Below are 12,349 nucleotides of genomic sequence, written 5' to 3' on the forward strand. Positions count from 1 at the left end.
GGATCAACATGCATCATAAACATTGACTGGCCCAATGATGCAGTGTACTGGTGTGAGTTTGGATCAGGAGAGTCTACCAACGCAGTCAACATCACTGTACAGGGTATGATTTCATTACATTATGTTTTTCTTTGACTTATTACTTCAAACATCACGTTGTGTGTGGAGGAGGACAGCACACTGACATGTTAAGAGTTCTGCCCAACACTCTGCTTCATCATCTCTCCACTAATTAATGGTTTTCACTTAATAAACACAGTTGAGTATTTAATCACACTGTGATTTTAACCATGTATAGATATAGAATATAGATTTGTGGCTGATGTGTTCTTCAGTTTTTAGGTCCATGATCACCATTTAAAGTCCAGTGTGAAGGTTATAGTGATATTTAGCTGTGAGTTTACAGATTCAGCCAACTGAAAGGGTTCTTGAACATTAGACACACAAGGTGTATGAAGATGAAATGTCAGATTTTATGATCACTATTAAATCAGTGACAATAATTTAAAAGAATAAACCCAGTATGTCTTTTCTCATCTCTCTACATCAGCTCATTCTCAAGTTCCTCAACCAGCTGATCTCTGACTGAAACCTGGTATTCTTTGACTGTTTAACAGATGGAGATATGATCCTGCTGAGCCCTGCCCGTCCTGTGACTGAAGGACATTCTGTTAGTCTGAGCTGCAAATTAAGAAGTCAAACATTTGACTCCATTGTGTTTTTCTATCACAATGAGAAAGTCATTCAAAGTGACAGCAGATGGGAGTTAAATATCTCTGCAGTGTCAAAGTCAGATGAAGGATTCTACAAGTGTCAACACTCAGGACGAGAGTCAGCACAGAGCTGGATGTCAGTTCAGGGTGAGTAGGATTAAAACAATTGCTGCATTTTCTTGTAAACTGTTTGTTTTTGACTAAGAAATGAATGTAGATGAATGTTTTTTCCTATTTATTCCAGCGGTGTCCAGGCCTGACAGCTCTTCATTTCCTGTACTGTTGATTGTTGGGCTGGTTTGTGGAATCGTTCTTGTTATTCCTCTGCTCGTTTTGTTTTGCTACAGAGCGTCCAAGGGTGAGACCTTCTTCTTCTGTTATTACATGTTCTTTAATTATTCTAATACACACACATACTCTGACCTCATGAGAGAGAACAGCAGTATAACAACCATCTAACAAGTGTCTCTTTCACAGATTCAGGCTTCATAAGGTAGGTGCAACACTCTCTCATCTCATGTTGAACGTAACATCAACACATATTTATGTTCCTGTTTAAATGTTCTATATCTGATACGTGTTGTAGACCAGTCCAGTCTGAGAGCGCCAACGCAGATCGTGTGGACCACAAGAATGATCATTACTCTGCTCTTCGCCATGGTAAGCAGTTACACTAATCTTTGTTGCATAATTGTATTTTAAGTTATTTAAGTTGGGTAGAGCGGGTCATCTAGTGATCGGAAGGTCACCAGTTCGAATCCCGGCTCCCCCTAGTTGCATGTCGAAGTGTCCTTGAGCAAGATACTGAACCCCAAATTGCTCCTGATGAGTAGCTGGCGCCTTGCATGGCAGCCTCCGACATCAGTGTATGAATGTGTGTGTGAATGGGTGAATGTGGCATGTATTGTACAGCGCTTTGAGCTGTCGGTAGACTGGAAAAGCGCTATAAAAATGCAGACCATTTACCATTTACCATTTAATAAAATCTTAGTTTGTTTAATAAGTATTGTAAACTCACCTTGTCTTGATTTTCATTTCTCTGTAGGTGATCTTTGCCTCTATGACACAATCAGAGGCCGTCAAGAAGCTGAACATGGTACAGTGTATACCTTATTCACCACTAAGACAATTTGATTTAACTGTAAGTTACTTATTGACGATCATTGAGCATGTTTATTTGTCTGAAATTACATTTTAGACTGAGTTACACATCTAACAACAAGTGTCTCTTTCACAGATTCAGGCTTCGTCAGGTAGGTGCAACACTCTCTCATCTCATGTTTAACGTAACATCAACACATTTTTATGTTCCTATTTAAATGTTCTGTATCTGATACGTGTTGTAGACCAGTCCAGTCTGAGAGCACCAACGCAGATCGTGTGGACTACGAGAATGATCACTACTCTGCTCTTCTCCACGGTAAGCAGTTAAACTAATATTATAAATCTAATCTTATATACTTATACAGTGGGGTCCAAAAGTCTGAGACCATTGAAAATCTCTAATATTGTCACGTGAACCTGGAAATAATCAGAAAATGCTCAGAAAGTGTGAGTCTGAGCATCAAATCATTTCCAGACTGAAGGTTTCTAAAGGGCCAGTGCATGTAACAATATAAACTGTGAAACACTTGACAGAAACTGGATCAGTTGTATGCAAAGACGGACACAAAGTGACCACACTGGGAGTAAGATGTCGTACATACCCTGTATAAAGGTTCGGCCTGATAACGTATGGATGAGGGCATAGTGACATCTGATCTATGAGTTTATCTCTCATGGTCTTTGCAAACTTAGCAGTTGGAGGCTGTTGTAGAAACGTCTACAAGACGGATCTCTGCCAAACCAGAAACTAGAAAAGGTTTGGGAGGATTAACTTGTGTTGGGACCGTCCACATGGTTCTGACATCAGAGCGGGCTCATTGCACTAACAAAGGAAAGTGCATCGACCCTAACGTCCAGTAGGTGGCGCCTGTTTGACACAGTCCCCACAGGTTAGTCATCTTCCATCTCCCATTGTCTGATAACGCACCTGAATGCATCGCCAGTTCCACAATGACCGAATAAATGTAGAAAATAAGAGAAACTGCGTGCCTGTTTTTAACGCCAGTCCCAGAGTTACATGTTGCTGGAAGCTTCAGCTTTTATCAGCGCAACCATTCCTCAAAGGGAGCAACCAGATGTCTGGATTTTAATTGCCAAATAATTAATAGATTTAATCCCTCAGAAAATGCCTGCTTTGCCGCTTTCTCAGTGCCCATGTCGACCATGCTGTTTTAAAACCAACGCAGGGCGCTGCAACCACCTTTAATCCTCGCAGAGGAAGCAAGATGGATTATTGAAGGAGCAACTCCAAGTCCACACTATCTTGGTCTGGTTATTGGCCCCTGATTCCAGGGTGGTGCCCCGTTTTAAATTATTTAGTCATTTAATGATTATTTTTTTATCGATTTAATTTTAATATTATCAATAATTATTCATTTCTAATAACCACACCTGCCTCACCATCAACTACTAACAATGGTGCCCCATGTGAGGACATCTTAAACCAGATCTATTGTAGATTAAGCACTCACAACTGCTAAATCTTCAATTGTGGTTTGTAGATTGTTGTAGTCTACTATTGGTTAGTTTTTCTTTCAACCCTAAATAGCTTGCATGCTATTTAGATTCTGTGGTCACTGACACAACTTAGCTATTATATCTCCAGAGGTGTCGAAACCACCTCATTAACATTCTAACAGGATAGGTTGCATGGGAGTAATTAGCATAACGCCTACTAACAAGTAGGATTGTAAGTCACAGGTAAAGCCTCTCACCTGTGCATCAGCAACATAACAGCCACTCACACAAGGTATTGAACCCATTGGCTGTCACCGCTACTTCAGTAAAATGAGTAGACGTAGACTTCAGTGCTACAGGAGCCGGAGCTCCTTATGAGTCAGACGACGCAGCCCTGCAGGATGCGATCGCTGGTCTCCTTAGCTTCTTCTTAAAGGAAAGAGGCCAACTTAATGGCTTTGACATTAGCACCTGTGATGAGAAAATACAGGAGCGAATAAGCTATGTCAACGACCCAGGTGGAAAGCTGCAACGCGGTACCCCGAGGTGGGGTACAGTTGACCTACAAACCACACACAAGCAGGCCACCTCAGTCAACTCAGGGTTCACAACTGCTTCCACTAGCATCACCCTTAACATGTTGACACTTTACGGCCATCCAGCACCAACAAAGGCCCGCCTGGTGGACACAGGTGCCCCACCCAAGCATAGAGTGCCCCAGTCCAGTAGAGATGGGATTTATGGCTCTTTATCGCAGAGCCAAGGCAAAGGCAGCGTGCACGACTCAGGTGGCATCATGCTACATTTGCATATCTAATAGGCACCGTGCTAGCTGGGCTGCGCTCCTCCCCATGTAACTTCTCTGTCCCACTCAGGGGAGGAGCAAAGGAGGAGCACACAGTGATATATATAAAAAAAAAAACGGTTCCCAGCTGCGACTCGGATCCCATCATTCATGTTAACGAGCCGTTCAATAGAATCGGTTTGTTCGTGAACGTCACAACACTACAGTCCAGGCGCAGCCATGCCACTGTATGATGTGACACTGCAGCCCTTGCCCAAAGGGAGCAAGGTAACCACGGTGCCCAGAGCACTATCACTGGTTCTGGACCCCCATTCATGTGCGATTTCTATGCACATTGCGGTTCACAACTGCCTCTTGAACGGACTTCATCCTCACCGTGAAGAGGGGGCCACCATTCTGATTGCTTTAGCGATATGAGGGACTCTTGCAGTGCAGACCACTCAGATGACACAGGTCCAACCTGGGAACATGGCCTGCACATTCATCAGATTGAGACCCTCGCAAGAGACATAGACTGGTCTGGAAGTCGACAATCAGGAGCGTCCATGTCTTCATGGAGACACTCCCACCAGGAACTACAGGCCACTATTCAGCACTTTGTCATGCTCTCTGGGATGAGTACTCAGTGTACACCGACTCTGCCTCTGCCATCCTTTCTGTCTTAGCCATCATGCAAGAGAAGCATGAATCTCCCAAAGAATACGTTAGGCGCCTGATGGCTGCATATTTTCAGGGATGTAATGCACCAGGGCTGGAGGAGGAATCCACTTTGAAGTTGTTGCTCCTACACAACCTCTATGAAACTGTGCACCAAAGCATCATCATGCACTGCAATCTGAGAGTGCTCATCATGCACTAAATCCAAAAGAATGCACAGGTAGAATGGGAGTTACACGTTGGCCCAGCCAGAGAACCTGTGGACGATGCTGGAGTTTGGTGATTGAAGCATTAGATAACTCAACACAACTCAGAGCTAGGTAAGACAAAGACTGCAGAAATGCTGTCCACTGACAAGGAGACACCTCCCCTCCTAGTTGCACACAGTCTTCTAACCCTCTTGACTGCTTTCTTTCTTGAAGTCAGCATCTGCCACACACACCTCAGCAGTGGTAGGGGGTTGCGTTAGCACCCTTATTCTTGATGTCAGTCTGCTAGTCCCTGACAGACCAGTCACCTTGTCCAGGAGTCCAGATGTCTCCCACCACAGTCCCTGTCTCTTTCAGAGTCTGATTCCAGCTCTGACCTTTCTGCTCTACCTGTGAACACACAGCCTCCACCGGCTGGCAGCCAGAACTCGTTTGACCACATCAGGTCTATCTTGTGCTCTTCTCTCGAACACTCGTTCAGCCTACTTCTTAATTGTGGATGTGATCTACAGTTTTCTGGACCACAACAGTCACCCCAGCTTGTCAGTGCAAGCTGGCCTCCTCATTGGCAACAGCCAGTGCAACATAAGGATAGCTGCATTTGACAATGCTCTGTGCAGACAATTGTGCTGTTATTTTGTTCCTCCATGATCATGTTTGTATAAATTGCTGCAACGTAAGTCATCGGTGTATGAGTTCTCCTCATCTCTCCTGAAATTCCACAACACAAACCATCAGAAGATCAACAAATCAAGCTTCGCTCCCTGAAAGATAGAAAAGCAACTTCATCACAGATACATAATTTGATAAACACACACACAAGAATCCAATCAGGTGAAGTGTGACAAAAGAAAGCTGTCATGTGGTCGTCTCAAGGGCAATCAGCCGTTCCTAAAACACTTTTCAGTTGGTGAACAAGATGAAAGACTGGAGGTGGGTTAAGAAACACCAGAATTCTGCAAAGAATCAATTTTTAACTCAAACTGTTAAGCTGATTTTATCACTTGCAGAATAGAATTGTTGCATGGTCCCAGTCTTTTTGAGACTATAAATACATTTTAAATGATCTGAGGTCTCAAATGATTCATTACTGGTTACAGTTTAAGTGATTAAACTCACCTTGTCTTGATTTTCATTTCTCTGTAGGTGATGTTTGTCTCTATGACACAATCAGAGGCTGTCAAGAAGCTGAACATGGTACAGTTTATACTTTTTATTCACCATAGAGCTGTTTGAAATACTAGAAACACGACTATTAACTGTCAATGATTCACTGATCAATCCTGTAAGATTAATCCAATATTCTCACATATTCTTTCACTGATCGTAAAAACAGACAGAGCAAGAGAGTGAAATGGTTATCGAACATGTTGATTGTGACGTCGTCCTGAATCTTTCTTGTTGACTTTCTGTTTCTTTCAGCTCAATAAAGAAATCTGTATCAACTAAACCAACGGAACAGACGACAACATGAAAAACTCCGTCTGTACTTTGACAGCTTCTCTGTGATCACTGTGTGCAGCTGTGCTGAACAAACAACACACAGCATTTTGTAAAGTTATTCTAACAGCAGCTCATTTAAAATAACTGTATCATATGGTTTTAATCTTCTGTTGTATTTGGTATAAAGAGTTTAGATCATCACATATAATCATTAAATGTTTGGTTGTTTACGTCCGGTATGTTCTGACACCTTTGTTGTTGTTTGTTGTTGCAGAGAACAAATATTATGTGTGGACACTCGGTACGAGGTGATAGTGCCACTTTAAAGTCAGCTTCTTTTGTAGCTTCTGATTAAAAAGAGTTAAACATTTATAACATTTAATGTATTTTATGTAAAACACATCCTGTTAACATACAAGCTTCTTCTGTCATTTTAAAAATGCTTGATATTCTCTATATTTCATGTTTTTATAAATATAAATGTTTTTTTGAAAGGTATCCATCAGGCAGCAGCAGAGACACACAATCAGATGGCACCACTTCACTTTTTTGTGTCATATTTTATAATAAAACAACAGGTTGTTTGAACAATTACTGCCTCTTGGGCCATCAATTTGTCAATATTAGTTTTTTAATCAGCTATTTAATATTCAAAGCACCACAGAATGTCCCCACAGTCATATTTAGATGGACATCTAAAACAGTAAACAAAGCTCCAAATCAATATTAGAAACTATATAATGAAAGTTATCGCCCCCTGGTGTCACATCACTGGTGTTACGGTGTGAAGAAGATCAAACATGCTTCAGTCCACTGTCTCTTCTCAGTGTTAAGACATTTTCACTTTTATCTCTAGATTTCATTCGAAGCTTTTAGTTGACATCACTGCTGTGAGCAACTTTATTAGCATTCATTCATTTGTATTTTTTTAAAAAGTCTGGTGAATAAATGGAAATAAAAGCTGTTAGAATGAAGATAACCTATTGTTACGTATCTCTCTCTTCTTGGAAATGACGTACGGTGACCTAGAAACAGCGGCCTGAGTTTCACATCTCTCAAGGTGAATGTGTTCACACTTAGAAAGAGGAAGTGGTGTGCAGAGGTGGTAAGTCAGTCATTTTCCATCCAGCAGTGAGAAGATGAAGTCCGCTGTGTTGCACCTCAGCCTCTGTGAGTATAACTTTGTCTTTTTTATATGTGCTTTGTCTTCTAACTCACAGGATATCATCCATAATGTCTTCCTTCTCTCTCTGCTGTGTGTTTTTAGGTGTGTTTCTAAAGTTTGCGTCATCTGACACCAAAGACGAAGGTAATGAGCTCTTTATCTGTGGATTTGTTCACTGTCAGGGCTTTTACATATAAAACTTGATTCATGTTTTGTCCGTGACGCTTTTATATTTGGCAACTATATAAATAAAGTTACCCACATGAAGAGAATCAATATATTAAGAAAACTGAAGTTAGTCATTGATAGGGTTCGGGTTAGCTAATATTATGCTAACTGGATGCTAACAAAATGTCTTCCATTTGTGTCTATCTGATGATTAGTCACAAAACAACAAAGAGACACAAAAAGACATTCAGCAACTACAAAGATCATTAAAACTACTAGAGAGACATAAAATGACTTCAAAGAGATTCAAAACATCTACAAAGAGACTTCTTGCGTCTACAAAAAGACATAAAACGTCCACAGAGAAACATAAAATAACCATAAATGTGAGTCGCAGCCTTTTAAACCCTGTGTGGAAGTGTTCTTGCAGAGTCTTGTATGTGGGTGATAAGTAATGTCGTAGGTCACCTCCTACATTCAAAGACGGTCGTTTCAAAAGGATTCAAAACCCTGCAGCTCTACAGACCTTTGTGTCTGACAGCCAGCAGGTGGCTCACTCACACTTTAAGATATTGGTGTTGTCTCTCACTGTGCAATAAACACCACTTTATATCCTACATAACTACATAAATATATCACTTTGCCTCCATCTGTTTGTGTCTTGCAGCCGCTGTCAGAGTCGTTCCCAACAGATCCCAGTTCTTCCAGTATGAGTCCGCCTCTCTGATCTGTGAGCTGCAGGGAAACTCTTCTTCTGGGTGGAAAATTAAGAGGAACACATCCAAATATGTAAACAAAGATTGTTTTAACTTCTGTGATGAAATAAAGAAATCCTCCTGCTACTTTGATGACCTTTACCCATCAGACACTGGAGTGTACTGGTGTGAGTCTGCAGCAGGAGAGAGCAGCAACACAGTTACCATCGCTGTGACTGGTGGGTTTGAACTAGACAAAAGTACTGCAGATGTAACATCATTCTGAGTCAGTACATTACACGGCTGACATCAATAATAATCGTGTAAATGATGATCTGTCAGGTGGGTCTGTGATCCTGGACAGTCCTGTTCTTCCTGTGATAGAGGGAGATGACGTCACTCTGAGCTGCAGATCGAAGAAGACAGTTTCCTCTCATCACACTGCTGATTTCTATAAAGATGGACTTCTGATCAGAACCAGCTCGACAGGAAACATGACAATCAACAGCGTCTCCAGATCTGATGAAGGACTCTACAGGTGTAACATCTCTGGAGCTGGAGCATCACCAGCCAGCCGGCTGACTGTTAGAGGTGAGATTATGATTTCTAGCTGTCATTAATCATAAAACAACTACAAGGAGACACACAATAAATACAAAGATATTTGAAATGACTACAAAAAGACAAAATGGCTAGAAAGAGACAGAAAATGACTATAGAGTGTTACGGCCAGGGCCTAAGGGAAACCCTGGCGCAACAAGAAATTGAGACTCCCCTCTTCCTGTTCCCCAAACACCACCAGCAGCGAACGTTTTAACAAAGTTTTATTCAAAACAAACACATTCTCAACAAGCATGCATGCTGGCAGTCAGGGTCAATGGAGGAGAGTCCCCAGGAACTGGACAGAGCCTGCCTTTAAACTCTTGTTGTCAGGCAGGAACCAATCAGCTCCCAGGGCAACCTGCAACCACTCAAACACACCTGCACCCAATCACACACACTCTCACTCAGGTAAAAAGAGGGTTATTAAAAGACAGAAACATTTGACCTCTAGGGTCGTAACAAGAGAGACAACAAAAGGCTACAAAAAGACAAAACGACTACAAAGGGACATAAAAGACTTTAAAGATCTAAAAAAGACCACAAAGAGACAAAAAAGACTACAAAGAGACAAAAAAGACTTCAAAGAGCTAAAAAAGACCACAAAGAGACAAAAAAGACTACAAAGAGACAAAAAAAGACTTCAAAGAGCTAAAAAAGACCCCAAAGAGACAAAAAAGACTACAAAGAGACAAAAAAAGACCACAAAGAGACAAAGAAGACTACAAAGAGACACAAAAAGACTACAAAGAGACAAAACAACTACGAAGAGACAATGAAGACTACAAAGAGACAAAAAAAGACTACAAAGAGACAAAAAGACTACAAAGGGACATGAAGGACTTCAAAGAGCTAAAAAAGACCACAAAGAGACAAAGAAGACTCCAAAGAGACACAAAAAGACTACAAAGAGACAAAACAACTACAAAGAGAGATAAAAGACTACAAAGAGACAAAATTGTCCGAAAGAGACATAAAATGACTACAGGGACATAAAATTACTTCAAAAGACACTAAATGATTACAAAGACACACAATATCTACAGACATTTCAAACAACTACAGAACGCCATATCATGACTACAAAGAGACATTAAACAACTATCAAAAGACAGAACATGACTACAAAGAGACAGGATAGGACCACACAGAGACACGCGATATCTACAGACATTTCAAATGACTACAAAGATGAAGATATTATATATTTGTACGATGAAATCAAACTCTCTTCTTCTTGTCAGCATTTGATGCTCCTGCAGCTCAGGTGATGTCCGTCTTCAGACTCATATGGCACGTCGTCGTGGCGACTCCATACCTGCTGTCCACCATCTTGTTGATACTCATATACAGAGACAACAGAAGAGGTGAGAACCAACAGTAAGGATCCAGGTCGGTCGCTGCGTCTGAGCCTGTTCAGGTCTGTGTTTATTTCTGTGCTCATGACTTCTGTTTTTCTGTTTCTTCTTCCTTTTTGTTGCAGCTGCTCGGCTTGTTGGAGGGGACAGAAGCTACGATGTCGTCATGGAGATTGACGAGGACAAAACCAGATACAGATATTGAATATTATCGTGTTTATGTTTTTTATTCGATTAAGTTGCCTTTGACAAAATGTGCACAATTCATCACAGACTACTAACTTACTGTGCTTTACATCACAGCGGCAATATGTAGGAATCGCCCTCAAATGTGGCTGCTGTTAGCAAGTAAGCTCAGTTAGCCGTGCAGTTAGTTGCGACACACCTCAGATCATCAGTAGCTAAATTAAAACAGACGAGAACATAAAAATAACGACTGAACTCTTACAGGAAGGAAGAGGAGGCAGTTTAATATCTTCATTCTGGGTGATTTAAATATCTTTTTATTGCATTTACAGCTAAATCGATTATCTACCTGTTGAACTGACTAAACTTAACGTGTGAAAAGCATGAAGTTCCCCTTAAATCTGCATTAATATCATTTCACTTCAGTTCAGCCGTGTCATAGCTTCAGGCGGCCATCAGGCGGCACCACATTTTTACAGAGTGGCTTTGGGGTTTTCTACGGAGCCCCTCTGGTGACATTGGTGAAAGAAATATTATTGCTTAAAGGACTCATCACCCGGAAATCGCAATTTCTCTTGTTAAATCATGCATATTGGTGTTGGACCTCTGTTGAAACTTGCCTGAAAAGCTGGAGTTTGAAAGTGGCTTATTTTTTTTGCTTTGGCTCCTTTTCCGAACAGGAATAGCGCACAATAGTGCGCATTCCTAAAGCACGAGATTTTGACTCTGCTCCTGTGGTGACGTTACCACAGGAGGCTACTTGCATATTAAGCATCGGCTCACAGCCGTCCCCAGCCAGACTTTCTGAGTGAGCACGCCGAATCTGCTTATTTCTCTGTCATTTTCACGCCATACATCGTGACTGCCAGCATTAAAACTCAGGTCTTACATGTAAAACACGAGTGTGAAAAGTAAGAATGAAAAAAAAAGAATTTACCATTCAGAGACATCCTGCTGTAAACGTGTCTCTTCCACCGTCTCTGCCTCTTCACTCTCCCGTTCGGATTCCGACTCTGGCTCGTACATAAATGCCTGAATTCCGTAAGGTTCGTCATTTAGTGTGTGCGCCATGACAGGGGGCTGTTTATGTTGTGGAGTCTGTGTGTGCATGCAGGCTCGCCCCCATTCCGGCTCTGTCCTTCCTGCCGCCAATCAACGCGGCCTCATTGCATATTAATACAATGCACATCCGGACCGGTCAAAACCTCGCGCATAATCTCGCGTGAGAAAGTCGCGGTATGAAAAAGTGTCAGAACAAGCTCTATGTTTGATTTAAAAAAAATAAATAAAAATTCTAATAAGTTTTAAGAATTGATCCAAAGCGATCCACGAGGGACTGGATATGACTCCTTTAATAATGCGTGGCCACATGTTATTAAGCAATAATATTTCTTTCACCAATGTCTCCAGAGATGTTCTGTAGAAGACTGAATGTTCACGACTACAAACTTTTGTTGTTTTTAAGTTTCTGTATGATCTGATTATTTCTTTTTTGTGTTGAACATCAATGATCTCTATTTTAATTTATTTATTTCACTGACTGTATGAACACACTGTATTTATAACTAATCATAAATTGTTGACTTGTGTCGGAGTCGTGTTTGAATGTTTTGAAATGAGATGACGTAACGTGTGTTGAGAGGATTGCATTGCATGGCTTCATCAAATATTCTGTCTTGTGCACCATTTCATACAAATCTTATGGGCCAAAATTATCTCATCACATGTTTGGTATATATGAAATCTTGTGTACTCCACTAGTTTAACCTGTGATTCCACTTCAGAGAT

The 12,349-nt window shown here is 41.1% G+C and overlaps 1 protein-coding gene across 1 annotated transcript; it reads left to right on the top strand.

Moving 5' to 3' along the window:
• Positions 1-7,478: 7,478 nt before the first annotated feature.
• Positions 7,479-11,201, top strand: LOC115590203 (high affinity immunoglobulin gamma Fc receptor I-like). Its single transcript, XM_030431476.1, has 6 exons — positions 7,479-7,559; positions 7,657-7,698; positions 8,390-8,656; positions 8,760-9,008; positions 10,262-10,384; positions 10,501-11,201. Exons 1-6 carry the CDS (start codon positions 7,529-7,531, stop codon positions 10,578-10,580), a joined length of 792 nt encoding a protein of 263 aa, XP_030287336.1. The 5' UTR covers positions 7,479-7,528; the 3' UTR covers positions 10,581-11,201.
• Positions 11,202-12,349: the final 1,148 nt, after the last annotated feature.

This window comes from Sparus aurata, chromosome 10 (genome assembly GCF_900880675.1).
Source record: "Sparus aurata chromosome 10, fSpaAur1.1, whole genome shotgun sequence".
NCBI classification, from domain to species: Eukaryota; Metazoa; Chordata; class Actinopteri; order Spariformes; family Sparidae; genus Sparus; species Sparus aurata.